This window comes from Equus caballus, chromosome 25 (assembly GCF_041296265.1).
Source record: "Equus caballus isolate H_3958 breed thoroughbred chromosome 25, TB-T2T, whole genome shotgun sequence".
NCBI classification, from domain to species: domain Eukaryota; kingdom Metazoa; phylum Chordata; class Mammalia; order Perissodactyla; family Equidae; genus Equus; species Equus caballus.
The window spans coordinates 32,814,274-32,839,173 of NC_091708.1; the positions used below are offsets into that span (position 1 = coordinate 32,814,274).

General features: G+C 53.3%; 1 protein-coding gene across 1 annotated transcript; it reads right to left on the reverse strand.

The window, feature by feature from the left end:
- Positions 1-1,069: 1,069 nt before the first annotated feature.
- Positions 1,070-21,180, reverse strand: PHF19 (PHD finger protein 19). The gene is made up of 15 exons (XM_023628772.2): positions 20,833-21,180; positions 18,220-18,420; positions 17,636-17,717; positions 14,855-14,950; positions 14,282-14,382; positions 13,610-13,758; positions 11,856-11,951; positions 11,055-11,123; positions 10,733-10,853; positions 9,107-9,174; positions 7,687-7,848; positions 7,009-7,096; positions 6,152-6,237; positions 5,050-5,145; positions 1,070-3,733 (listed from the first exon to the last, which is right to left on the reverse strand). The coding sequence occupies exons 2-15, from the start codon at positions 18,403-18,405 to the stop codon at positions 3,391-3,393; spliced, it is 1,743 nt and encodes a 580-aa protein (XP_023484540.1). The 5' UTR covers positions 18,406-18,420; positions 20,833-21,180; the 3' UTR covers positions 1,070-3,390.
- Positions 21,181-24,900: the final 3,720 nt, after the last annotated feature.

The window sequence follows — 24,900 nt, forward strand, 5'->3', positions numbered from 1 at the left end:
TGCCATTCACTTTTCATTCCATTCCATTGTTTCAGCTCCAAGAGTACTGCCGCTCCCCCACCCCCATTTGTGGTTTTGTTCCCAGGGCATTTAAAAGGTTGAAGTAGAAAAAAGTAGCAGTCATAATCAAGATTTTTTTTTTAAAGATTGGCACCTGAGTTAACAGCTGTTGCCAGTCTTTTTTTTTTTTTTTCCTTCTTCTCCTAAATCCCCCTCCAGCACATAGTTGTATATTCCACTTGTAGGTCCTTCTGGTTGTGCTACATGGGACGCTGCCTCAGCATGGCCTGACATGTGGCGCCATGTCTGTGCCCAGGATCCGAACCGGCAAGACCTTGGGCTACCGAGGTGGAGTGCGCGAACTTAACCACTCAGTTAATCAAGACTTTTAAGGGCAGACGTTAACATTCAGGGGGATTACATCTTCTGAAATGGCTTAATTCAGTTGTATCTATGGCCTTCACCTCACTATAGCTTTCTCCTATGCTTTCACATCTCATATTTTCCTCTCTCCGGACTGCCCCAAATTTAGAGTTTATTTACAGTAATAATCCATCACATTTATACGTGAAGGGTTCCCTCTCAACACCTAGCATCTGAAGGGTGAGGAAACTGAAGCAAAGGAAGCTGACTGGGTGGCGCAGGTTTTAACTAGCAGAGCCAGGCCTAGAACTCATTTCAGATCTCTAGAAATGTATGCCTGTGTGCACTGAGTAAAGTTTTATAGTGTCCATATTTAAATATGTTAATAGGGTCAATTTCTAAGTTCATTTCCCATCTTTTAATTCTCTGTGATGCTCAACTAATGTTTTTTGCCCTCGTGGGTCACATACTCACAATAGAAAAAAGGTTCCACATCCTCTGGGCGGTAGGGGTGAGAATACTGCCGAGAGAATGTGGTAGGCAGTGGTAGGAGTGGCATGGTGGCCCGAGAGATGGTGGGGTCCTGCCGTTCCTCCTCAGCCTCCAGGGAAGCAAGACCAGAAGCCAGAGCCAGTTCCTCCTGCTACCCAACAACTGACAGTTCACTCGGAGGAAGACAGGCAGTTTTTCAAAGGGCGCTTTTAAATTGTAAGTCAGACACATTAATTATAACTTTAATATAACAAATGTTATTAAAAGCAGCAATTCAAAACCATAAATCTTTTTGAAGGTGCACAGGGTTATAAGGTCAGTTGGCAGTAATGCAGCTATTATCTTGTATGAATGAAATGCTGGGGTGTGGAGTCAGGGTGACCTGGCCAGGTCTTATGCCGACTTCCCAAGTGGGGAAGACACCCTTTCCCTCTTTCCCCCTCTTCAAGTCCAGAGCCTTTCTGGAGCCAGAGTTGAGAAGGTACAGATGCACTGTGACAGGCCTTGTTCATCCTGTGCTTTCTAGAAGCCTGGAAAGCAGGCCTGGGAGGTTGCTGTGCTCTCTGAAGCCAGGCAGGAAGCCACAGATTGGATCCCAGGGCCTACACCCATGCTAAGCTGGAGGCTGGCTTCTCAGCTCCTCTTCCACCTGGCCCCAGGAGGAGGCTTTAGTGGCAGCAGCTGTGGGGCTGAGAAGGGGAGGACTGGGCCCAGCTCCAGCTGGTCCTTGCCTGGGCCATGCCAGGGAAGCAGAGGGAAGTGGGTGGGCTGCACACAGGAGATGAGGTCCCATTTGAAAGGCACTGTAGGAGCTGGGGCTTGAGGCAAGGGACATCTGAACTATCTCAGGGCCCCCTGGAGGCTCACAGTGGGGAGGGGTCAGCCTGATAATGGAAAAACCAGCTCCTCAGGCCCGCTGCCACCCCGTCACTGTTCATCCACCTTCGCCTTGCAGCTGGCAGCCTACAAAACTCAGCCAAGCTAGAGGCCACAGCAGCAGTTGGCAAGGCGGGTCCCCATCTGGTGCACCCCCTCACCCCAATTCAAGGCACTTCTTTCTATTTTCCAATCAAGTATGTCAGTTTCTAATATCTCTGGAAGCAGCAAAAATGAGGGGTCCACTCCCCCTCCCATTTTTGGTTTCCCTCCAGATGGGTATGGGTTTAAATGTTGGTTCTAAGAATTATATTTATACTCCCACTGACAAAGGCTTCCCTTTGAGGGGACTGAATGACACAGGCCCCTTAAAAATCCCAACCTGGCCCAAAAAAGTGATTGTCAATATCAGGGTGGGGCAGGGGATAAGGAAGAGGGTATGTCCCCTGTGCTTCCCTATGGGGTCAAAGCTGGTTCACGGGCTGAAAGAAGGGGCAGGAGCTGGACTTTCACATTTAGTTGCAGGACATGGCCCCTGGAAGAGGGCCAAGGGAAAGCCAAGGGCAGGAGCCAGGCTGGCACTGGAAGGAATGTGTGGCTGTGTGTGTGTGTGTGTGTACACCTGGAGGCTGGGGGCCACATGTGTGTGCCTGGAAAGTGAAGGCACACATGTGGATGGAAGCTTATATGTGAGTGAGTGTGTATTGTTCAGCTGTGGGTGTGGTGGGTCGGGGGTGGGAGGCCTAGGAAACAGTTTGAGGTTAAGCATGACATGGCTTCCTTCCCTCCCACTTCCTCTCCCGTCCCTCAGGTTTTCAAGGCCCCCTCTAGTCCAGCAAGGCCAGGCTCAGCTCCACGGCAACTAAGAGGGAGTGTGGCCAGGAAAAGGAAAACTTCTGGGACCTCAGAGACTGACAGCAGCCATCACTCTTAGCCTTAATAATTGGGCTCTGGTGCTGGTACCTTCTGAGGCAGAGATGCAGCCTCTTCACTTCTCAGATCCTGAGAGTCCCAGGGTCTCTGCCACACAGGCTTTCACAGGGGCGTTGGTGTTCTCCCACCCTCACCACCTCTTTTTGAGGGCAGGGGGAGTGGCAGGAAGTGGGAGAGAAAAGCACCGCGGGCATCTTCGTATCCACCTTCACCCATTGTCTCTCAGAGGTTCCTGTTCTCAGAGTGTGGTCCCTAGGAGGACAGGCTGCCCATGGGTCTGGTGTGAAGGACATCCAGTGGAGGGACAGCCATGCGCACATAGGGTGTGTAAACACAAACCCAAAAGGGGTGAGGGAGGTAAAGGGACACAGAATTGGGGACAAAGAGATTCAGGCCTCAGGAGAAAGGGTCATAGAGCCGGGGGAACACAAATTCAGAGGAACAGATGAACAGTTGGAGGGAGTGTGGAGTGTGTGGAGACACCGAGAAATAGCCAGCGGACCTTAGAGACACAGGCAAAGGGGTGATGAGCCTGAGACGGCCCGAGAGCAGAGTGGGCACAGCAGAGAGGCGCAGGCCCTGGCCTGGTGGGCAGGCAGGCAGGGCTTTTTGCCAGGCACTGTCCTGCTTCCCTCTCCCACCCCTGCCTGGAGAGAACTGGGGAGCCTGTGGCTTCCACTGTCTCTCCTTTGGTTTCCAGGGCTCCTGGCATCCCCTGAGGGCTCGTCAGTAAGGGGTGGTCCCTTCCCACTCCACCAGGTACTGAACCTTGCCCTCGGGCGTGACCCTCCGAGCCAACACCTGGTACTTCTCCCCACAGGCCAGCCGCCCAGCTGCGCCAAAGTAGTTGGTGATGGATGACTTGAGGTGGGACAAGGAAGAGTCGTCTTCACTGATGCTCTCAAATGTGTGGCTGTCGATGCCTTCGTCTGGCCGCTCAGGGCCTGAAGCCCCCTCTGCACTGCTGTCCGAGGGGCAGCGTCCACCCAGCTCAGCTGCCCGCCGCTTTGCCCGCAGTGGCATGTATGCTTTGGCTGCCAGTTTCCTCTTGCGGCTGCCCACTGTCCGTCTATATCAGGAGGGGAAGAGAAAGATGATGGGCATGAGATGGAATAATCCTAAGATGTCCCTCTCCCTGAGCACTCTCCTGGGCAACAGGCCCTGGGCCCTGGGCATGGACTATCTCTCTGGATCCTCACAACAGCCATGGGGAGGCTCCAGAGAAACCTCCAGCTGCAGAGTGGCAGAGACAGGACTCAAACCTAGGTGTGTCCAGCTCTAGGCACATGTTCCTTATATTGAGACTCTCAGCACTGCACAAGTCCAGGGGCAGCAGTCTCTGTGCCTCCTGAAGTCGCGCAGTGCAGAGGCCCTGCTTATCCCAGCTTGTCCCTCACCTGGGACTCATTTGTATCTAGGTGAGTCAAATGGGGGTAGGATGGAGGTTACAGACTGAAGTACCTTTACCCCATAGCCTGGATTGGGGACAAACATGCGTGTGTGCATGTGCACCACACACGAACAGAAAGAGGCAGAGGTGGTAGAGAAAAACACACACACAAGAAGAGGTACACATTCACAGATGCTTAGAAACAAACCAAGACCTGAAGAGCTAGAGAGAACAAAGAAACAGGAAGAAATAAATGAAAATACAGAGGCAACAGGAGAGAAAGACACTGAGATGTTTGGAGACAGAGAAAGATTCCCAAGACACACTTCTATGGGCATTATACTTTTAATTCTATTTTTGCAAGGGCCTCAGATATCCTAAAATACACAGTTAAAGGACCCTCAGAGTTCAGAAGAATTCATGGATGTGCTTTGCAGTTTCACCCTCCCTCTGCTGCTGAAGACGAACTGTTGCCAATCAGGCTGTACCCTGAGCTAGGCCCCAGGGTTTTCTGTTCCCTCTCCCAGACCCTATGCCCTGCAGGATGCCATTTTCCCTCCATCAGGCTTCCAAATCAATGGTTCGTTTTTTTAGAGACCTGGAAGATTGACACTAGATTCAGACAGGCAAGAACCAGGGCCAGGGGGCCCTGCAGTCAGAGGCACAGACATGCAAAATCATGGTGTGCAGAGGCCAGGACCCCAGAACGAGAGAACTTCTGGTCAAACCTCCCCAGAACTGGAATTACCCAGTGAGAAGTGTCCCACCACCTGTGCAGCAGGTGAAGAGGAGTGACCTGAATGTTCATACTCAGCCCCTCTCTGAACCCCCATGACTCAGAACCAGAGCGTCCCGGACCCAGACTTAGAACTGCAGAAGACCAGGTCCCTCAGCCAGAGACTCACATGCACAGAATGAACGACATGTCACAGAAGTGGAAGGTGGAGGGGCTGGGGGGGATGAGGGAACTTGAGTCACACTGCCAGGAAGCTTACCTGGAGTCATAGGAGAGGCTGGTGGAAGCGGAGCCAGAGGTGCTGGCGGCATCAGTGGAGTCCACATCTGAGAAGAATGTCTGGCCTGAGCTGGCACTGAGAGGGAGGAGTGGGTGAGCCTGCTGTTGGCCTCGGCACCCCTTGAGACCTTCCCGGTTGTATCTCAGCCCCTTGGTCATGCATCCTTCGTCCCAGCAGAGGCCCGCGTTCCCATTGCGGAGCTTCCTGCCACCACCCCTCAGCTGCTGCCTCCTCTCTGCCTGTCCGTTTTCTACTCATCCAGCCTTCAAAGTCCAAGGAGTCAAGAAAGCCTGCCCTGACCACCCTCCCCCGTGGCGATATAAGCACTGGTGACAGTAATTAAAGATAATTAATGAGCAAGATCCCAGACACTTGTGCAATGCGTACAGGCCCAAAATGCTTTCATTTACAGTATCTTGTTTGAGTCTCCTAGCAACCATGCAGAAACAGGTGAGGAGGGTCAGAGAGATTGAAGAATTGAGCTAAAGTTACACAGCTGGTAACCAGGAAGTAGGGGCTGGACCCCAGGTCTGTCTGAAGCCCTTGCTGCCTCCATGGCTCCAGGAAAGCAAGCATTAAAGGACCTTTCATAATTGTGGAAATAAAACGATGGAATACACAGTCCTTCCCTTGGGCGTATCAAGCGTGATAGGCGGTGGGACTACACAGGAAGCATCCAGCACAGCCTGGGGAGGATGAGTGAAGGCTTCCTGGAGGGATGTGAATGTGGGATGATCACAGGCATTTTGGTACCAGGAGTGAGGCAGGGAGAAGCTGGAGAGGTAGGGAGGGCCCCGGCAAGGCGGGCCTTGAATGCTGCTCTGGGGAGCTGTCCTTGGGAGCCCTGGAGACTACAGCAGGGGGATGTTTTGCTGAGAGTTCTGCAAAGACCTTTTAGGCAGCTTACGCAATATGGGCTCTTTTAACTGGGATAACCCCCAGGGAGCTCCCACTCCCTCAAAAGGCTTTCTGCTTCCCCCCTCCAGAGCCTGCCTTCACTGCTGGGGAATGAGGTGATCTTCCCCGCCTGATTCCATCCTAGTCTTCAGAGAGACCTCTCTGCTGGGACCCTCACTGTTACCTTTTTAAACTCTGAATTTCATCCAGCGTGAAATCAAATATGCTGGCCAGGTGGTGGTTGGTGCTCCAGGCCGAGGTAAAGTCGCTCTGTGGACACAGAGGAAGGAGGGTGGAGGGTTGGTCAGTGAGCATCAAATCCTCCTCCCACAAACGCCCTTCTCCCCGCTGAGGACCACCCAGGCTGCCCGCTGGTCGAGCCAGGGCTTCTGAGGGCTGGACCCTCCCAAGGGTAAGACTTGCCACTTCCTCTTTATTCCCAGTCCTGACCGAGAGGCCAGGTCACACTGGTTCTAGTCCTGGCTCTGTTTCTACCTGACTGTATGACCTTCCCATCTTTGGGCCTGTCAGCTCAACTGCAAAATGTGAACAAACCCCTGGCTGCGCTTCACTCTTAGAGGTGTCAGGAAGCACAACAGGATGAAGTGGTGGTGGTAAAAGGGCCTCGTAAACTGTGAAGTGCTGCGGAGATGTGAGGCGCTGCTAATACTGCTGCCCACAGGGAGGGCTTCAGTGAGGATGCACGGCTACTGAAGAAGGGGAGAGATGGGGAGCCCTGGTCCTAGGCTGGGCTCTGCCACTGCCCCTCCCTGGCCCTCAGTTTCCCCACCTGGACACTGGGGGCAAGCATATTGCATACCCTTGCCCCCTGCTTTGGGTTCTTGGGAGAACGTGGGGGATAAGGGAGTGGTCTTGCAGTGCCTGGCTTTTCCTTGTTTAGCTGTAATAGGAACTGGCTTCTCCTTTAAGGGACATGGGAGAGTCCCCTGGGCCTTGGGGGACTTAGTTTTCTGCACAGGAATCCCTATTATGTGCTGACCCTGCATGTGAAAGTGGAGAGTAAGAAAACAAGAAACTAACACTGGGAATAGCATCTTCCAGCAAAAACTTTGATCTTTTTCTTCTATAAACTCGCCTTTTCTGCTGCTGGAATTCGTGAGGCAACAAACTGTGGAGACAGAAAAGGGAGAGGATGGCCCAGTCAGAGCCTGAAGGCCCAGAGGTGGCCCAGAGGGACGAGAGGCAGGGCTGGGGTCACAGCAGTAGGAGACCTGGGGAGGAGGTGGGGGTCCTCTGGGGCAGTAGGTGCAGAGGGTGTGGAGGAGGGTATCGGGGCAGAAAAGCGAGAAGGTGCCTCTCCAGACACATGCATCCAGATGCTCTGCCTCCCAATGCCCAGGATGAGGGGGCTCAGCTCAGCCAGGAGAGCTAGGGACCCCTTAAACTCTGACTTCCCCTTCACCTCTCTGCCTAAGCCCTCATCTGGCAAGACTGGGTCCCATGATTTGGCTTTCCCTCCAAGCAAGGTGATAAGGGGCTATGGTGGAAGGAGTCAGGGATGTGGGATAAAGTCCTGGCTCAGCCATTGACTGGCCCTTTCAGGGTGCCTCCAGCTGTGACTAGCTGGGTATCAGTCCTGCTTGCTCACTTGGATGCCACCGTAGTCTCTAGGCCCACTGCACAGCCTGTCGGCTGGAGCTGGGAGCAGAGAACCCGAGGTCGGCTGCAGCCCTAGCCCCTGGGTCCCCAGGCACTGACCCAGGCTTGCTCTTTCCTTTCTTACGCAGCTCAGAGGAGGCGCCGTTCTCAGTGGGCACCAGGCCCTTGTCAGGCAGCAGCTTCCCTGGAGGGTTGGGCGGGACGCGGATGCGCAGGCGGAAGATACACTTCTTCTTCTTGATCTCCTTGCCACAGAGGAACCTGGGGGATACCAGGGGGAGGAGAAAGCTCTGGAGTCTGTTGGTCCATCCTCCTGGGGAGGAGAGTCAAGTGTTATAACTACCCTCTCAGCCTCCCTGGACCCAGAGTGGCCCATGGAGATGCTGATTCCTCAAAGCCTGTGGGATCAGGGGTCCCAGGTGGTGGCTGAGAATGTGGCTGGTGGCTCCTCCCTGTCCTTCCTCATGCATGTGTAGTTCTTGCTGCTCCTCTTCCTTTTCTTCTCTGCCTCAACCAGCCCCCAAACCCACCTCCTATAGGAAGGCCTTCTCCAGCTCCCAGTGAACCCCTGTGGTGAGACACTGGATTCTACACCATTCTGTTCTCTGGTCTACCCAAGAAGCTAGAAGCACCTCCAGGCACTTCCCTCATCCTTCCAACATTAGCTGAGCTGCCATGAGGCTGCAGAAGTGACTCAGTCACAGCCCTACCCTCAGGATACTGTACAGGGGATGGCAAGAGGCCCCATGTACTCAAGAGTAGGGCTGTTTCTGGGTCCCAGACCATGAAACATGGACAAGAGAGTGGATACTCCTGTCTAGAGATGTCTGGAGAGATTTCACAGAAGCAGGGACCATGTCTTAGTCCTCACTGTGTCCTCAACACCTACACAGGGCTGACACAGAGCAGCAATTCAGTAAATAGTCGTTGATGGAACCAATGCCTGAAAGGGATTGAAGAGCATCCTAGGCAAAGCGAAGAGCATGAGCAGAAGTGCTGAGTGGGAGGGCAAAGGGTTCAGTACTGCTGACAGCCAGGGTGCATCAGGCAAAGGGCAGTGGCAGAAGGCATGGGCTGCGTCTGATCATAAGAGGCCTAGGGAGCCTGGGCATTCCCTGTGGTACTAGCAAGGGATATGTCAGCTGTGTGTTCTGAGAGAACCTCAGAAGTCTTGGTGGGAAGACATGGGTTGGGGACAAGTTAGAAGGCTGCGGTCCCTCAGTGCCTGTCCCAGAACCAGCATGAGGAGCCCTCAGAGATCAAGGGTGCAGCCTCCTGTGGAGCTGAGTCCATACCAAAATGTGTCAGGCCACTGGAGTGATCAGGGGAGGCATCGCAAAGGAGGTGGAGACCTCCCTGGATGTTGAAGGATGGGTGGGATTTATCTAGTCAAAGAGAAGGGCAGGGAGACCCAGGCGAGAGCACAGCTTGAGCAAAGGCTATGAGGTAGGAGGATGCTTTAAACTGAAATCCCACCTGTCAGGGGCCCCAGGGCACTCCCCCACTTCCCTGCACGCACCGGCTTTTGTAACTGTTCAGAGCGTTGAGGAGATGTGGTCCTCGGTCCGTCACGGGGGTGCTGGTGAGCTAAAGGGGAGCAGGCCAGCAAGACAGTCACACCCGGGCATGTGGCGTCTGAGGAGGCCTCAGGCCCTGTCCCTTCCCTCCCCAGTCTCCTGATGCTTCCGAGTCCTCCAGGTGAGGACCCCTGACTGATTCCATGATCTCAGACCAGTCTTTTCACCTCTCTGAGCTCACTTCCCCATCTGTAAATAGGGAGAATAACTCCTGTCCTAAATGTCATAAGAGCTTTAAAGACGTCCATGCCTTTCACCCAGGAATGCTAGCCTGTGGAATCTATCCTACAGACGTCATATGAAACATGAACAAAGCTTCATGTACAAAAATGTCTGCTGCAGCACTGTTCCTAATGATGGGCAAAGACAAAAAATGGGAAAGAAGCTACACGCCCAACACGGAGGAAATGAGTGAGTGAGCTCTGGGGGAAACCAACACAGCCATTAGCAATGTGGATGAAAACTTTCCTAACATGGAAGAGTATTTATGATATGATGTAAACTGGAAAATGGATGATTTAAAGTTGTATATACTGTATAATCTAGGCCATGTAAAAAGAAAAAGTGGACGTAGAAAAGAGGATGGCAGGATATGCACCTAGGCATTTATAGCAGTTGTTTCTGGGCGGTGTCACGTGGGAGTATGGATGACTTTTTTTAAGTATACTTCCTTATACTTTTTGGTACTTTAAAAATTTTCTACCAAGAACATGTATCATTTTTTTATAAATCAGAAAGATTATTTAAAAAAAAATACCACCTCTGCCTATCTTTTAGGGCTTTATAATATGTATGTCTTTTATAAATTATTAAACACTGTAAATGAAAATATTATTATATCAGAAACTTTTGCCAAGCATAAGGGTTACCTTTTTTTTTTTCTTTTTTAAATTCCTGTCTCGTCATAGAGGGATTTGGGGCAGTCAGTGGAGAAGACGCCTCCCTCTGGGTGTGGTGGAGAGGATTCTAAGGGTGTCATTAGGGAAAAGGGGTCATAGCCATACTGTGGAAGTGGTGGGGGAGGCCCTGGCTCCAGTCCCAGCTCAGCTCCAAAGCTGTGCTGACCACTGGCAAGTCACCCTTCTCCTCTGACATCCTGAATGTCTCTGGTTTGTTACTTCACTCCGTGGATCCCAGGCTCCCAGGCCCCCAGGTGACCACTTCTGCTGTTCAGAGTAGGACCAGCAGGGGGCAGGCCCACTTCACTTTCCATTCTAGCCAGGTAATCTGGAGTGGGTCAAACGTCTCTGTAGAGAGCCCAGCTCCTACCAGATTCGACCTCAGCAACCAGCAGCTGAGTTGGTGAGGCCCTAACCCGCCCACTGCCAAAACCTGGGTCAGGAAGCCCTTTGGAGGGCACAGGCTCAGAGACCTGGACTCAGGCTCTGGGTCTTTGTTCCAGCCAGCAGCCCTCCGAGACAGGCAGGGTTGCTGAAGAGTAAGCACTCAAGACCTAGTTCCTACTCTTGGCTGTGTGACACTGGGCAAACTCCCCCCCTCTCTGGACCTCGGTAACCCCACTGTGGAATGGACTCCTGCCATTCGGATGTCCCAGTGGTACTGCATACCTTGCCAAGCTGCAGGAGCTCCCAGTGGTGGTTGACAAAGGCCAGAATCTCCTCAAAGTCAAAGTACTTCTTCTTGCTCTGCACTCCCAGGTTGTAGAGGGCCAGGTGAACCACGTCCACCCTGGGCAAGGGGGCGGGGAGGTGGGGCTGAGGTGAGGCGGCAGCCTGCTCAGCCAGGGCTGGAGCCTCCTGGGTCAGGGCTGAAGGGCAGGGGCAAGGCTGGGACCTAGTGGCTGGAAATGGAATTGGTCCCAAAGGGAGGGGTAAGAGGAGGGTTGGAGAGAGGACAGGGGTGGGCCTGGGCAGAGCCCCACCCTCTCACCATCGCAGGGGCAGCCTCTCGATGTACTCTGGGCCCTGGTTACACACGGAGCAGAAGAACAGGTAGAACCTGTGGGTGGGTGGAGAGGGGGCCTGTGGTGGAAAGGGCTCCGACACCTCACCCTAGTCCAGCCCCTCTCTCCCCACTCAGTCAGCGTTGTTCTCATTCCTAGGACTCGTGGTCTCTGGGGGGTAAGGACATGACAGGACAGGGACCAAGAAATACTCCCCTACTCCTCTAACCCCTACCTCAGCCTCCTTCCCAAATGTCATTGCCCTGGAGCGTGGCTGAGATCAAAGAGAGTGAGCTGAGCTAGGCTGAGCTGCAGTGGTCACCCACTTCCCTCTGAGACACACACTCACAAATGACATGCGGCACAAACTCAGAGACACATAATATCTGGTGTGACACACAGAAGCCTTCCATTAGCTCAGCCCCATTGGTTAGAAGCCACATCAAGTCATCCATTTCCCCAGTGGCTCCCACAACAACCCTAGGCAGGGATGGGGCAGGGCCTATGTCACTCCCCCTTCCCCAGACATTTAAAGAGACCGGGGCTTAGGGAAGGTAGGGCTTTGTTTAAGGTCCCCCACAAGTCAGTGGCAACTGGGGATGTGGTCCAGAATGTTCTGCTACTGGGAAGGCCTCCCCTACCCTGAGCTGCCTACCGTAGACAGGTACACACCATCATAGACCCCCACTTGTCTAGGGCCTGGCAGGCAATCTGAAGGAGTTGCTGCTGCTGTCCCCTCTTCCCCCCACCTCGTCCTCCGGGCTGAGCTGGACCAGATTAGCACCTACCGGTCTCCAAACATCATGGGCTCATTGAGGCACTGGGTGCAGGCCTCGTGGAACCACTGCCTGCACCGGTAACATTGCAGCATCCGCAGGTACCATCTGGAGAGCCAGAGGAGCCAGGGTCAACCAGGCATGAGCCTCAGCAACCTTTCCCAGCACAAACTCGCCCTCCCCCAGGGGGAAGGGAAGAGAACTCACAGTTACTGAGCACTTAGGCTGTGCCAGGGGAGGTCCTGGGAGCAGGGCATATGTTCTCTCATTTGATCTCACCATCTGGTATAAGGCAGGCCACTGCCCCCGTTTTACAGCTGAGTCAGAGGTTAAAATGCCTTGCTCAAGGTCACTCAGGAAGCAAGTGGATGGTGATTCAAACCCTGCCTTCCTCACTTCAAAGCCTGTGCTCTTGGGCCATGCCCCACTGGAGCCCCCATCTCTGGACTGCACCCCACATACTGCTCCCAAACACCACTGACAGAGAAAGGTTTGCCCGGAGACCTCCTGGGAGGATAACGGCTCCTGCAGGCTCCATGGGCAGCACTACATCTGGTTTTCATCACTCGGGACCCTGTCTACTCTATCAGGGGCATTCAACAACTATCCACTGAGTATGAATGAAGAGCAAAAACTATTATTTCCTTAATAACAGTCAGGTGTGGTCCATGGACCACCTGCATCAGAATCACCTGGGGGGAGTCTAGGTTAAAATCCAGATTCCCTGGCCCACTCTAGACCAACTCAATCTTTGGGGGAGCCCCTGGGAGATGCATTTTTAACAATCACCCGGGGCACCTCCGCTCAGGAAGCATTGAGAACTACTGCCTTAATGCTGTAAGATCTTTATAAGCACCTCTTCATCTGTTATCCCATAGGCTTCCCAACACCCAGGGGAAGTTGATGGGGCTGAGGTTATTAATCCCACGAGAGATGAAGTAATGCAAGCAATTTGTCTGAATTACCCAGCTAGGCTATAAGCACAGCTTCCTGACCCCTCGTGCTTGTCAAGAGAGCTTGGGGCTGAGCTTCAGGACTCCGGGGGCGCCTCAAGGCTGAGTTTCCTGAGGACAGACATCCCCATCTCTAACTTCTGTGGTTCCTCCCACAATGTGTGGCGCAGTCAGCCCAAAGGAGCAGGCTCAATCGCCATGGCTCGAGGCCAGCAGGGAAGGAAAAAATCAAAGACTCCTGCCCTAGAGCCAGGGCAAGAATCCCGGTCACAGCATCCCCGAATCTGACCTGCAGCCCCTGCCTGCACACCTCCAGGGAAAAGATCTCACCAGTAGCCTGTTTCATTGGCTCTGACAACAGGGAGGTTTATCTTAACTTTGTGCGCCACCAGTAACAGCTCACACTTATTAACAAGTACCAGGCACTGTGTGAACCTGTATGTGAATTATCTTAATCAGGCTCTGCTCACAACCACCCTATAACGGGAGAACTATTATGAGACCTGAGACTCAGGGGCGGCACAGCTGTTAAGGGGTTCGGAAGAGCTGGACACCGGGGCCAAGCTCTCTAACCGCTCAACACTTCCTTCTTTTCCACGGGGCCCCCTGCCGCAGAGCGCTAGACTCGCCATCTCGAGCCCCGCCCTCGGGCTCATCGCCGCGGCCCAAATATTTGGGCTCTCCACTTGAGGTTCCTCTCCCTCAGGCCCCACGCCACAGCCTTACCTTCAGGTCCGCCCCCGTTGGGCCCACCCGCCTGCCCCGGCGCCCAGACCTGCCCCGCCCCCTTGGGGCCCCGCCCCGCGGCCTTACTCTCCAGGGCCGCCGCAGTAGCAGTAGCATTGCTGCTGGTTGGTGCGGTGGGGCGAGTCCCACTCGAGCTCCTCGGGCTGGTAGGACAGCACCATCTTCACAGCCTGCAGCGTCCTGGCGATGGCGCCCTTCTTCAACGCGCCGCCTTTCTGCGGGAAGATGAGGGCACGAGTCACGCGGGGGCAGGGGGGTGCGGGGCGGCCGGGCCACAGGTGTCAGCACAGGACTATTGAGGAAAATGCCGACCAGGGGAACCCGCAGATATTCCAGTGTAGTCAGAAACAAGGAGCTTTTTGTCATCAATCCCAGATCCATCCTCTCTATCCCAGAAGGATCTCCATTAGTAATAGTATTAATAGTAATAAGCGCAACAATAACCAATATGTATCGAGTGTGGGCGCTTACATGTATTCTCTTATAATAGCAAAGCACCATTTATTGGGGGCCTCCTATTCCTGATGCCAAACTCGTTTCCGTTTGACAGCTGAGGAAACAGGCTCAGGGAGGCTAAGGAACCTGGCCAAGGACACACAGCTGGTAAGTGGCAGCAACCCTGTCTGCCTCCAAAGCCCAGGCTCTGTGACAGGGAGTCAGGCCTGAGTCCAGGGAGTCTCTGGCCTTCTGGATTGGAGGAGGGGGGAGAGACAGGGACTGGAAGGATGGAGGGCTCACCCGCACAGCCAGCGCGAAGATGCATCGTCGGCAGAACCAAGGTGTGAGCAGGGGCCGGTCGGCACTGCCTGCTATGGGGATGTGGCACTGCTGATGGTAACCTATGGCAGAGGAGGGGTGGTGAGTGCCCATGAGGAAGCAGTGGCCGAAGGCCAGTCAGCCCAAAGGCGGCAGGGAGTCGTGTGCCTTCCAGCTGCCAAGGACTGGCTGGCGATGCTCACCAAGGCAGCCAAGTTGATATCCAAGCAGGCGACTCAAAGACAGCCTGGGCTCCAGTGGGGGAGGCACAGGTCTGGCTTCAGCCTTTGTGCCCCGTCTCTCCCAGCCATCCTCTCCACCCAGGGGGGCTCCAAAGTGCAGAACTTGTCTCACTTTCCAGAAGCCCCAGCTCTCCCCAAGGGTCACCTCCGTGGGCCCTCATTCCCAGAGACTGGCCCACTGTTACTCTGGAGCTCCAAGAGAAACAGGAAGCCAGCTGAGGCCCCAAGGGTCTGAGGCAGTGCCCGGCGGGGGCCAGCGTGGGGATGAGGACCCACAGGTCGGGGCCTTCTCAGGGCTGCTCATCTCACTCACCCAGGCCACATTTCCCACAGATGAGGATCTCATTCAGTGGCCCCGATGTCTTCCCCAGGCAGATGTTGCACTTGGGCTCCTCCCCTGGAACACCAGCTGAAAGAGGGAGAGAGGCCCTCTAGGGTCAGGTCAGGTCCCAGGAATCAGAAGAGTTTGAAATCACATTCCAGGTGCTGTGCCTAGCACTCGGCCCCATATGCCAACTCATTAAACCTCCCCCACCATGCCGGGGTGCCTATGGTCATACCCCATTCTGAAGACGGGGAGATCGAGGCTCAGAGAGGTTAAGTCCCTTGCACAGCTAGTAAGTAGGAGTGGTGGGATTCAAACCCATAGCTGTTTGACATCAAATCCTTTGTTCTTTTGGCCGTGTCATGCTGCCTCTCCTGCCTGATTTAACTTGATTTGTTAAACAGTTTTTTATGTTAAATAATTTTTTTTTTTAAAGATTTTATTTTTTTCCTTTTTCTCCCCAAAGCCCCCCGGTACATAGTTGTATATTCTTTGTTGTGGGTCCTTCTAGCTGTGGCATGTAGGACGCCGCCTCAGCGTGGTCTGATGAGCAGCGCCATGTCCGCGCCCAGGATTCGAACCAACGAAACACTGGGCCGCCTGCAGCGGAGCGCACAAACTTAACCACTTGGCCATGGGGCAAGCCCCTATGTTAAATAATTTTTTAAAACTTTATTTGGGGATAATAATAGCCAGAATGTTATAATGAAACTCCATGTTCTCACCAACAGTTACAAAGTCATGGCCAATCTTGTTTTGAATATATTCCCCCCATTTCCCCTCCTGTATTATTTTGAATCAAGTCCTAGATACTCATTTTCCATAAATATTTCAGTATGTATCTCTGAAAGATTAGGACTCTCTCTTTTTTTAAAACATAAGATAGAGCCTTTACTGCACCTAAAAATTAAGAATAATTTCTTAATTTCAACAAATTCAGTTAGTGTTCACATTTCTAATTGTCTCAAATAAAAATGTCATAACAATGTTAAGTCTGTTCAATAGCTTTTAAACTACAGCTTTCCTATCCATCTCCTTCTTTCTTTGCATTTTTTGGGGGTTGAAAAATAAATATGGACTTATATGTGAAAGGTTTCAGTGAATAAATTAAATACATTTTAATGTGTGTTTCTGTCTAATGTCCCCCAGCAGACTGAAAGTTCTGTAAAAGGCAGAAATGGTATCTGTTCATCCATGTGTCCCCGGGACCTCAAGAGTGTGGTACATAACACGTGTTCAAGATGTGTTTGTTGAGTAAATGGTCTCCTGCCTCTTATTCTTGAATACGCCCCAGAAGGGGGTGCCCACCATGGGTCTCAGTAAGTCCTCATTGGCTTAACGGAGCAATGGATCAATGACTACAGCGGGCTCAGCCTTGAACTCTCATCCTGGGAGACACCGGAAGGGCTGCTGTCCTGCCCAGGGGCAGCAGTTATCCGGCTGGGGAGCCACACCGTTCCCCACATGAGCACAGCAACACCTCAATGTGCCTGCTGCGCAACAGCCTTCCAATGAAGGTCTTCTCACCAGCTGGCTCCCTCTGCTTTCAATACGAGGGTAACCCAGGAGAGGAGACCCTCACTGCTTTGGATCTTTACATAATACATTTAGGGTGAGAAGGGCTTGGAGAAAAGTCAGTCTGCATCAGCCACAGCATCTTGCAGAAAGGGGCAGTTCAGAAGCTCCACTAACTGGTGGCCTTCTGTGCCGCTATTTGGCAGGCCCCCTTGAAATCCTCTCTTATGGTAACAAATTCTTTAGAAACTGCCCCTCTGTAACTCAGTAGCACTAAGCTGGGCACTTTACATGGATTATCTCATTTAACCACACGGTGAGGCCAGTACTTTCATTATCTCCCTTTTTCAGATGAAGAGACTGAAGCTCAGAGAGGTTACATCACTTGCCCAAGGATCTAGAATATGATCCAAGGGCTATCTGACCCTACAAGCTGCCTCTTCTTCCCGTACCACCATGTCTGTTCTCGTGTTAGAGCATAAAGGGCAAACAGGTTTCTTCTCTCATGGCAACTCTGACTGACCGGCGGTGGCTGCTTGGAGCTCCACATTCAAGTACAGCAGTGTTGAGAATGACACACATCATTATATATACCAGATACATGACTGATTAGTGATGTCTGCCATGTCCATGGGAAAGGAGAATGGTGGCAAGAATGCCCCCGATTTGCCATCTCTGTAAGACAGTGTCAACTCTCTGAGGGCAGGGAGGGGACCCAACCCAGCTCCCTTTCAACTTGGGAAGCTGGTCCAGCTCCATCCAGGCATGTCCATCTTCACCCTGCCTGGTCCATCTCTGCTTTCTTGGTCTTTCCCCAAAGGATAGAGCTGCCTCTACTAGTTTTCTTCACGTGTTGATAGGGGACACTGTGCTCACATCTAGAGGTGACAAATCTGATTACCTGGGCCCCTCCCTGTTTCTACCTCAGACTGACTCACAACTTTGTGCAGCAGGAGAAGTCCAGAAGGAAGCAAACACAGGCCTGAGACCTATCCCAGCCATCCCGGCCCCTCCCTGAGCCACTCTCTCCATCTACCTGCCTCCCTCATGAGGTATGAGTACTCAAGGGGATGGCGGATGTCGTAAGTGCCTTTCCATGTAAATGCACCACTGGTAGTTTGATCATCTCAGGTGGCCATGGACAAGGCCAGATGCCAGGGGTATGAGACAGAAGGAGAGAAGGACAAAATGGAGGTGGAGGAGGAGAGAGAAGTGGGGTGGGCCAGGGGCGCATGAAATCTTCAGAATACTCACCATGCTGTATGTCCTTCCACAGGACCCAGTATTTGGAATTATCTTCAAAAGTCACAAGGCAGCTCTGCTTAGAACTGCTGACCTGGGGCAAGGAGAGGGAGGAGCAAGGTGAGAAAGTAGCAGGGGAAAAGCCACTGGAACACGGTCTTCCTCTCCCACTTTTGTTCCTGCAGGACAGAGGGACTAGACCCACTCCTTGTGCTCCAGAAAGGAGCTAGGCTACAAGGGCAAGGAGGATGTCAGTTCCTGGAAGGAGTGTGTGCCCAGTCACTGGAGTTGGACAGTCTGGGACCGGGGGACAGAACAGGCCAGATGATCATCCGTGAGCCTCTCCAACCTGATTTTGTTTTTTTTGTAGGCTGGCAGAACACTTTTCTAAAGAACTGGTTGGGTGATGTTGGTCCTAAAGATGGTGCCTGCAAAAGCAGACTCCAGGTCCTTCCACTGTCAGCTTTTGAGCATGAGGGACAAGAAGGGAATTTCCCAGCAATCCCACATCCTCCATCACCAATCTGAGCCCTAGGCCAGAGGATGAGCAGAGAGATGCTGAGCCTGGGAACTGGGGCCAGGGAGGAAAGGCTTACCCTCTTGATCTTCCCGAGGTAATACAGTCCATCTGTCCACCGGCACAGCACATACTGGCCCTCCGTCAGCTTGGACATCAGGTCTTTGAAGTTGTTCTTGGCTTTTGCCAGGACCCCCTTGTTGGGGAGGTGGCTGGTGGCACCATAGGAGTCCCGAGTCCCTGGGTCCAGAGCTCGATTCTCCATCAGCTTCCACTGACACTGGAAGAGAAAGAACAGAGTTTTTACTCCTTGCTTCCGGCTTCAGAAGTCCATCAGGAGAAGGAAGGAGACTACCATTCATGTAACCCATGCTATCTGCTGGACACTTACACCTTCTCATCGGATCCTTGTGACAGCCCTGCAAGGAAGACATTATTTTTCCCATTCTACAGGTAGGGAAACAGGTTTGGCAAGGGGAAGTGGCTAGTGGGTCAGAGGCAGAGCCATGGTTCATAATCAGGTGAGCTGATTCTAAATCCTGCCTCTCTTCCCACCCATACTATGCTGTCTCCTAAGGAAAACGCATCTCTCAACCAACCGCAAAGCAAAGTCACCCTGCCCAGGGGGCCTGAACCACACTCTCTGGCTGGGGAGCCTGAGGCTTTATCCCATAAGCAAACATACTCCATGTTGTCTGAGTGGAGGGCCTTCTCCAGGGGAGCAGCGTGAAGTCTTTATCCCCTACCCCTGCCCTGAGAGCTGGCCAGGGAAAATTCACGCAGAAAGGTAAACTCCTGGGTGGCTTGTGAACTGGTATAGCCTTGGCCATCCGTGTCTTCAGTAATCCCCTTTTCTGTTCTCAATAATGGGGTGATTTAATGGAAACCAATTCTGGGACATTTAAACTCACTTAGGCTTTTGCTCAGATGCAAATTTGCTCCAAGCAGTTAAATCATCCCCATGCCACCCTCTCCACGCCTGTCTCTCCATCCCAGAAAACGTGCTGCTCCCCCATCGCTTTCTCTTTTCCTGCTAATGGTACGACTCTGGTCCCCAGAACCCCCAAGCATCTTAGATTTCTCCAACCAATGAGTTGCTACAGTCGGCCAACTTCAAGCACACTGCCTTTTGGCATTGGCCCCTCTCTTCCGCTCTCTGTCCTGGTCTGAGTTCAGGCCTCTCTTTGCCTAGGCCATTCATTCATTCATTCAATAACTGTTTCCTGGGCCTTGTGCTCACCCATGCTGGGCACCTGGGATGTGGAATAGCACCACCAGAGCTCAGTGCTAAACAGGCCGCTCCCTGCTCTCCCTGCTAGACTCTTTCACCAATTCCCACCATCTTATTCTCCCTTCCAGAAACCTGAGGCTCCCCAGTGCCTTCACAGGCATTCCAAGCCTTCCCCAAGGCCTCCACTTCTCCTCTCTGGGCTCACCTGGCTCCATGCCCCTCCACACACTCTCCACTAAGCCAAACACAGCCCTTTCTGTTCCCTGTACCCGCTACTCTGGTCCCCCCTGCTGTCTGCCATGGTGCTGGGCACCTGGTGTTATGATGATCCGCAGACAGGGAGAGAATCCTGTGTGTTTCTCCCTGTGAGTGGTGTGTACTCCTGTGAGATTGTTTGACGATGTCTACAGCAGCATGTCAGCGAGTATAGAAAACTAAATACATGTGTGTGCATGTCAGGGGCCCTGGGGCGGGCAGGGCACTGCTGGGGTCTTGGTTCCCCAGGAGGTGGCGCGGCCACGTCCCCCTCCACCCCCACGCCCCTCTTCCTCTCTTTTCCCCAGGGCAAAGCGCACAGGCGTTGGGGAGGTAGGCAGTCCGAATCCCTGCCTTCTCCCTGCCACCTGGCTCCCGGGCGCTGCGAGGTCCCCGCCCGCCGGGCCTGGGGCCCAGGCCGCGGCAGGTTCACAAACTGACACTTCCTCCCCCGCCGCGCCGTTGGGAGCGGGCCCGGTCGCCGCGCCCCCCTGGCCGGGCGGGGGCCCCGGGTGGCGGCCCCCCAACCCGCGCCTCCATCCTCCCGGAGCGGGCCCCGGCGGGCTGTGATTGGCTGATTCAAACCCATCTGCAAAGAAATGCCTGTTTGCGGGTTCCCGTCGGCGTCCAGTTCAAATCCGCGGCACCCGGAGCGCGGGGCCGGGCGGGGGCAGGAAGCAAGGATGATTCATGCGCCGGGGCCTCTCCCAGGGCGGCCGTTGGCTTTTTAAAAAGGGTGTTCAGGAGGGAAAAAAAAGCTTGCAGCAGAACCCCCTTCGGGTTCAAGTGCTCCTCTCTTCAGTCGCTCCGACGCCAAGCCTCCCCCATCCCACTCCTGCCGCAGCCTGACTTCGGACGTGAGCAAAATCCCAAACGCCCCCGTCGGTCTCCACCCCCCACCCCCCGCCGCCCCCCAGCCCTCGAACAGAAAAAGTAAAGATTTGGGACAAGGGAATAGCGACCTGTCACCCACGCCCCCCAAAGGCTCGGGGACCCGGGCGGGGCTCCCGCCGCCCCGCGGACCCCGTTCACCCCCGTACATCCCCCACGCGCGCGACTCCCCAGGACTCCAACCCCCCCGCCCCCCGGAGGCGTTCGACCCGCCAAAGTTCAGGGAGATTCCGAAAAGACCGATGCGTACAGGGAGAGAAGAGTGTGGCGGGGAGTCCCCCAGCCAGGACGGGCAGCCTGCAGCGCTGAACTTACCGCGCGGCTGCGTGTCCGCCGGTCCCACTTGGAGTCTGGCCACCAGGCGCATCGGCGGCGGAGGCGGCTGCGCTCGGCCCGCGGCTGCCCGGCCGAGTGTCCGCCCGTGGGGCCGGGGTCGGGGTCTCGGCGGGGGCGGGGCGGGGCGGGGGCGCCGCGGGGAGGAGGGGGGGAGGAGGAGGAGGGAGGGGCCGGGGCGCTCAGGAAGGGGCCCCCCGGGCGCGGGGCGCCATCTTTTTCGCGTTTTCCCGCGAATTATTGACGTCCCGCTTATGTAATTAGCGGGGGCCGCGCCGGCCTCGCCATTGGAGCCCGCGGCCGCGGGGCCCCGCAGCGCCGCCCGCCCCCGCCCGCCCCCGCGCCGCGCCCCGGCCCCCGCCCGCCGCGGGCGCGCATCCTCCGCCGCCACCGCGCGCCGGGCGCAGACACGCGGCCCCGCGCCGCGACACGGCCACCCCGCGGAGGCGCAGCGCAGCGCGGCCGCACACAGAAGCCGCCGCCCGCGCACGGCGCTCAGCGCAGGCACACACTTGTCCGGGAAACACACAACTTTGCGCGCAGACCTACAGCTGGCACAGACACACGGCAGGGAGGTGCAGACACACACAGACTCACAGCGTAGACACAGACCCAGGACGACCCAAACGGGGTTCACGCAACATAAACACACGATACCCTGAACTTCAGCGCAGTAAGCACAGAGTCACACCACAAGCGTAATACTAAAACAGATACACAGCGCAGACACAAGTTCACAACACCACATACACCACAGGAACACACAGTGAAGAGACAGTTACAGAGCATAGACGTAGATAGACATGAGGAGAGACACAGTGTACACAGGGTAGGGCCACAACAGAACATAAACATAAGGTAGACAAACAACAGGCGTAGACCCATAATGCACTAGACACACAAGAGAAACAGTACATACACCAACAACAAATTGCACAGAAACACAATACAAAGATTGTGTACAATACAACTGCAAATACCACATACACAAACACAGCATATAAATAAATGGCACACAGTGAGAGACAACATACAGAGGCATAGGAATAGCAGATTGAGGCAATGGTTATGGCTCTAGTCATATAGGGTCCTTGCCCTGGGGACCAAGGACAGACGTGTCCCCATCCAGACTCACTTTTTGCTGGGGTGGGGTGGAGAACACTTGCAAACAACCCCCCATCTTCTACTTCTCCCCCTATCCCTCGGCCCTTCTCTCACCTGCTCACCATCACACTCTGTAGACACCCTCAGGAGGCTGGGGAGTGTGTACATCATGGGTGTGGCCAGTGGACAGCACCCCCTCACCCCCAGCCTTCCCTGTTCGCTGTCAAGTTGCCCATCCTTGGCCCTCTGCCTCTGGGCCTTGGGGTGTGATCCCTCTAGCCCTCTGGGTCTGCCTTTTGGCTGCTTGAGGCTGAGATTATGGAAGGAAGCACTTATCTCTGGGTCTCAAAGGCCGGCTCCTCTGATTATTGGCCATGGGACCTTGAGTTATCACATCAGCTCTTAAGCCTGTTTCCTCATCTACACAGAGCTGTCGGGAAAGTTAAGAGTTAATGTATGCAAAGCCCCTGGCACCCAGTGGATGTGCGGTAAGTGATTATTGTATTTTGTCAAGAAATTATATATTCATTGACTGCTCCCCTGGGTGGCACTGGAACTGGGAGCTGTGGGGCCCACAGTCTCAAGGGGGAGTCAGGTCTTGGCACGAGCGCGACAGCACACGTATACGGATATGAGGGGCATAGTGCGGTGAACTGTATGGGGAGCTCCAGGAGTCCTGGCTTTGGGTCCAGCTCTGCCTCAGGGCCGGCATGGGCTCTTGGGTGACCTCATCCCTCTTTAGGCTATGTTTCCTCATCTGTTCAAAGTGGGTAATAATACTACCCCATCTCACAGGGCCGTGGCATAGATGCGGTTAAACTCAGATTATGAATGAGAGTTAAAATAGCATAATGAAGGAGCAGGTGCTTTTGTAAATGAAAAAGTCGTATGCAAAATGAGGAGCTGTTAAAACACTACAAAATGAGAAATTATAAATGCCACTAGAAAGGTTTAGTGTCACCAGTGATTGCTTAGAGGCCACTCTAACTTCGAATTGAGAAGAGAGGATAACTATCACGGAAAAGGTGGCATTTACATAGAATGTGGAAAAAGGGAGGTGAGCCTTCCTGGTGGAGGGGAGGGTATGTGCAGGAGGCCTGGGACCGAGCACCTTGTGTTTATCGGGCTGGAGTTCAGGTGTGTGGAAGAAGCAGTGGAAGGTAAGGCTGGAAGAGAAGGTGGAGCTGAGTGTAATGGGCTGAGCTTGATTGTCAGCCCACGGGCAAAGCAGGGCCATGAGCAAGGTTACAAGTTGTGCATGTGCTAGAGAGAGCCATGGGGAGTCTAGAGCAGAGAAGTGCCGTGATCTGAACTTGCTTCAGGATCTGGCAGTAGGTTGAAAGGGTGGACAAACAAGAGAAGGATAAACAACCCAATTTTTTACAAAATGGGTTAAGGACATCAACAGGCAATTCACAAAAGAGGAAAACTAAATAGCGCAAAATATGAAAAGAGGTTCAACCTCACTGGTCATGTGAGAGATGCAAATGGGAAGAGCAGTGGGACACCATTTCACAGCCACCAGACTGGCGAAGAGCATGAAGTCTGTCAATATGGGGGGGGGGGGGTGAGGATGTGGGACCGTTGGAACCTCATACGCCATTGATAGAGACATAAATTGGTACAATACTTTGGAGAAGAGTTTGGCAACATCTAATAAAGTTGAAGATGCTCATATCTACGATTCCATGATTCCACTCTACTCACTCTGCACAGAATTGAGAAATTAGAAATTGATTAATTGTCCATCAACACAGTCCAGGTAGGTAAATTGTGATCTATTCATACACTTTAATAACATACTAGGAGTGAAAATAAACCAAGACTGTCAGCCCCGACATAGATAGAGTTGAGAGAAAACCCCACCAGGTTGTAGAACAGGTACAGTGTGATACAAAAAGGTTTTTTTTAAACACTCGAAACTATGCTACTGTATATTTTTAGGGATACAGTCAGATAGTGAAAGTGTTAAAACATGCATAGGAAATCAAACACACCAAATTTAGAATAATGGTTACCTCTGGCAAGGGAGGGACGGGAATGAGATCAGAAAGAGGGGCAGAGGGATTTAATTATATCTGTGATGTTTTATTTCTTAGAAAAAAATATCTGAAGCAAATAGGGCAAGGTGTCAAGATTTGACAAAGCTGGGTGGCTGGTCCCTGTCGTTCTCTCTGATCCTTGTCCTTCTCAAGTCTAAAACTTTTTCTCTATTTTCTGTATGTTTGAAATATTCGGTAATTTTAAAGAGGGAAGGGGCAGGGAGACTGATGAGACTGCAGCAGAGGAGGTGGGTCATAGCGTGTGCAGGGCCATCATCGCGCCCGGTGTCCTAACACGTCTGTGCGGGGACGTGCCACAGCTCGGTGAACCCGGCATGGCAAGCGTCAGGTCCGTTTACAGGGAGAGAACGAGGCCTGGAGAGCTGGGGTGATTGCCCCGAGGTCACACCCAGTGGGGAGTTAGGACGAGTCCCCAACCTCAGCTGTGTCAGAGCGCAAAGCCAAAGAACCCCGAGAAGGTCTCCCACCTTGTGGTAAGCCGTCCTCCGTCTGCGGCACCGTCCTCTTTTTTTCTTTCAGTTAAGGACAACTTGGAAAGTATAGAAAAGCACGAGGAAGAAAATAAAAATCACGTGATTTTCACTATTTTGTTTTTTATGTCAGCTTTATTGAGGTCTGTTTACAGATGGTCCACGACTTACAATATTTCAACAACGCTTTTTTGGCTTTATGATGATGAGAAAGCCATAGGCATTCTGTATAAACCGTATTTGGAATTTTGAATTATTGACCCTTTCCCGGGCTAGCGGTATGTGGTAGGATGCTCATGACGCTGGATAGCAGCCATGAGCCACAGCTCCCAGTCAGCCACACCATCCCGAGTCAACAAGCGATACACTTACAACCCTTCTTTCCCCATCCAGCCATTCTGTTTACACTTTCA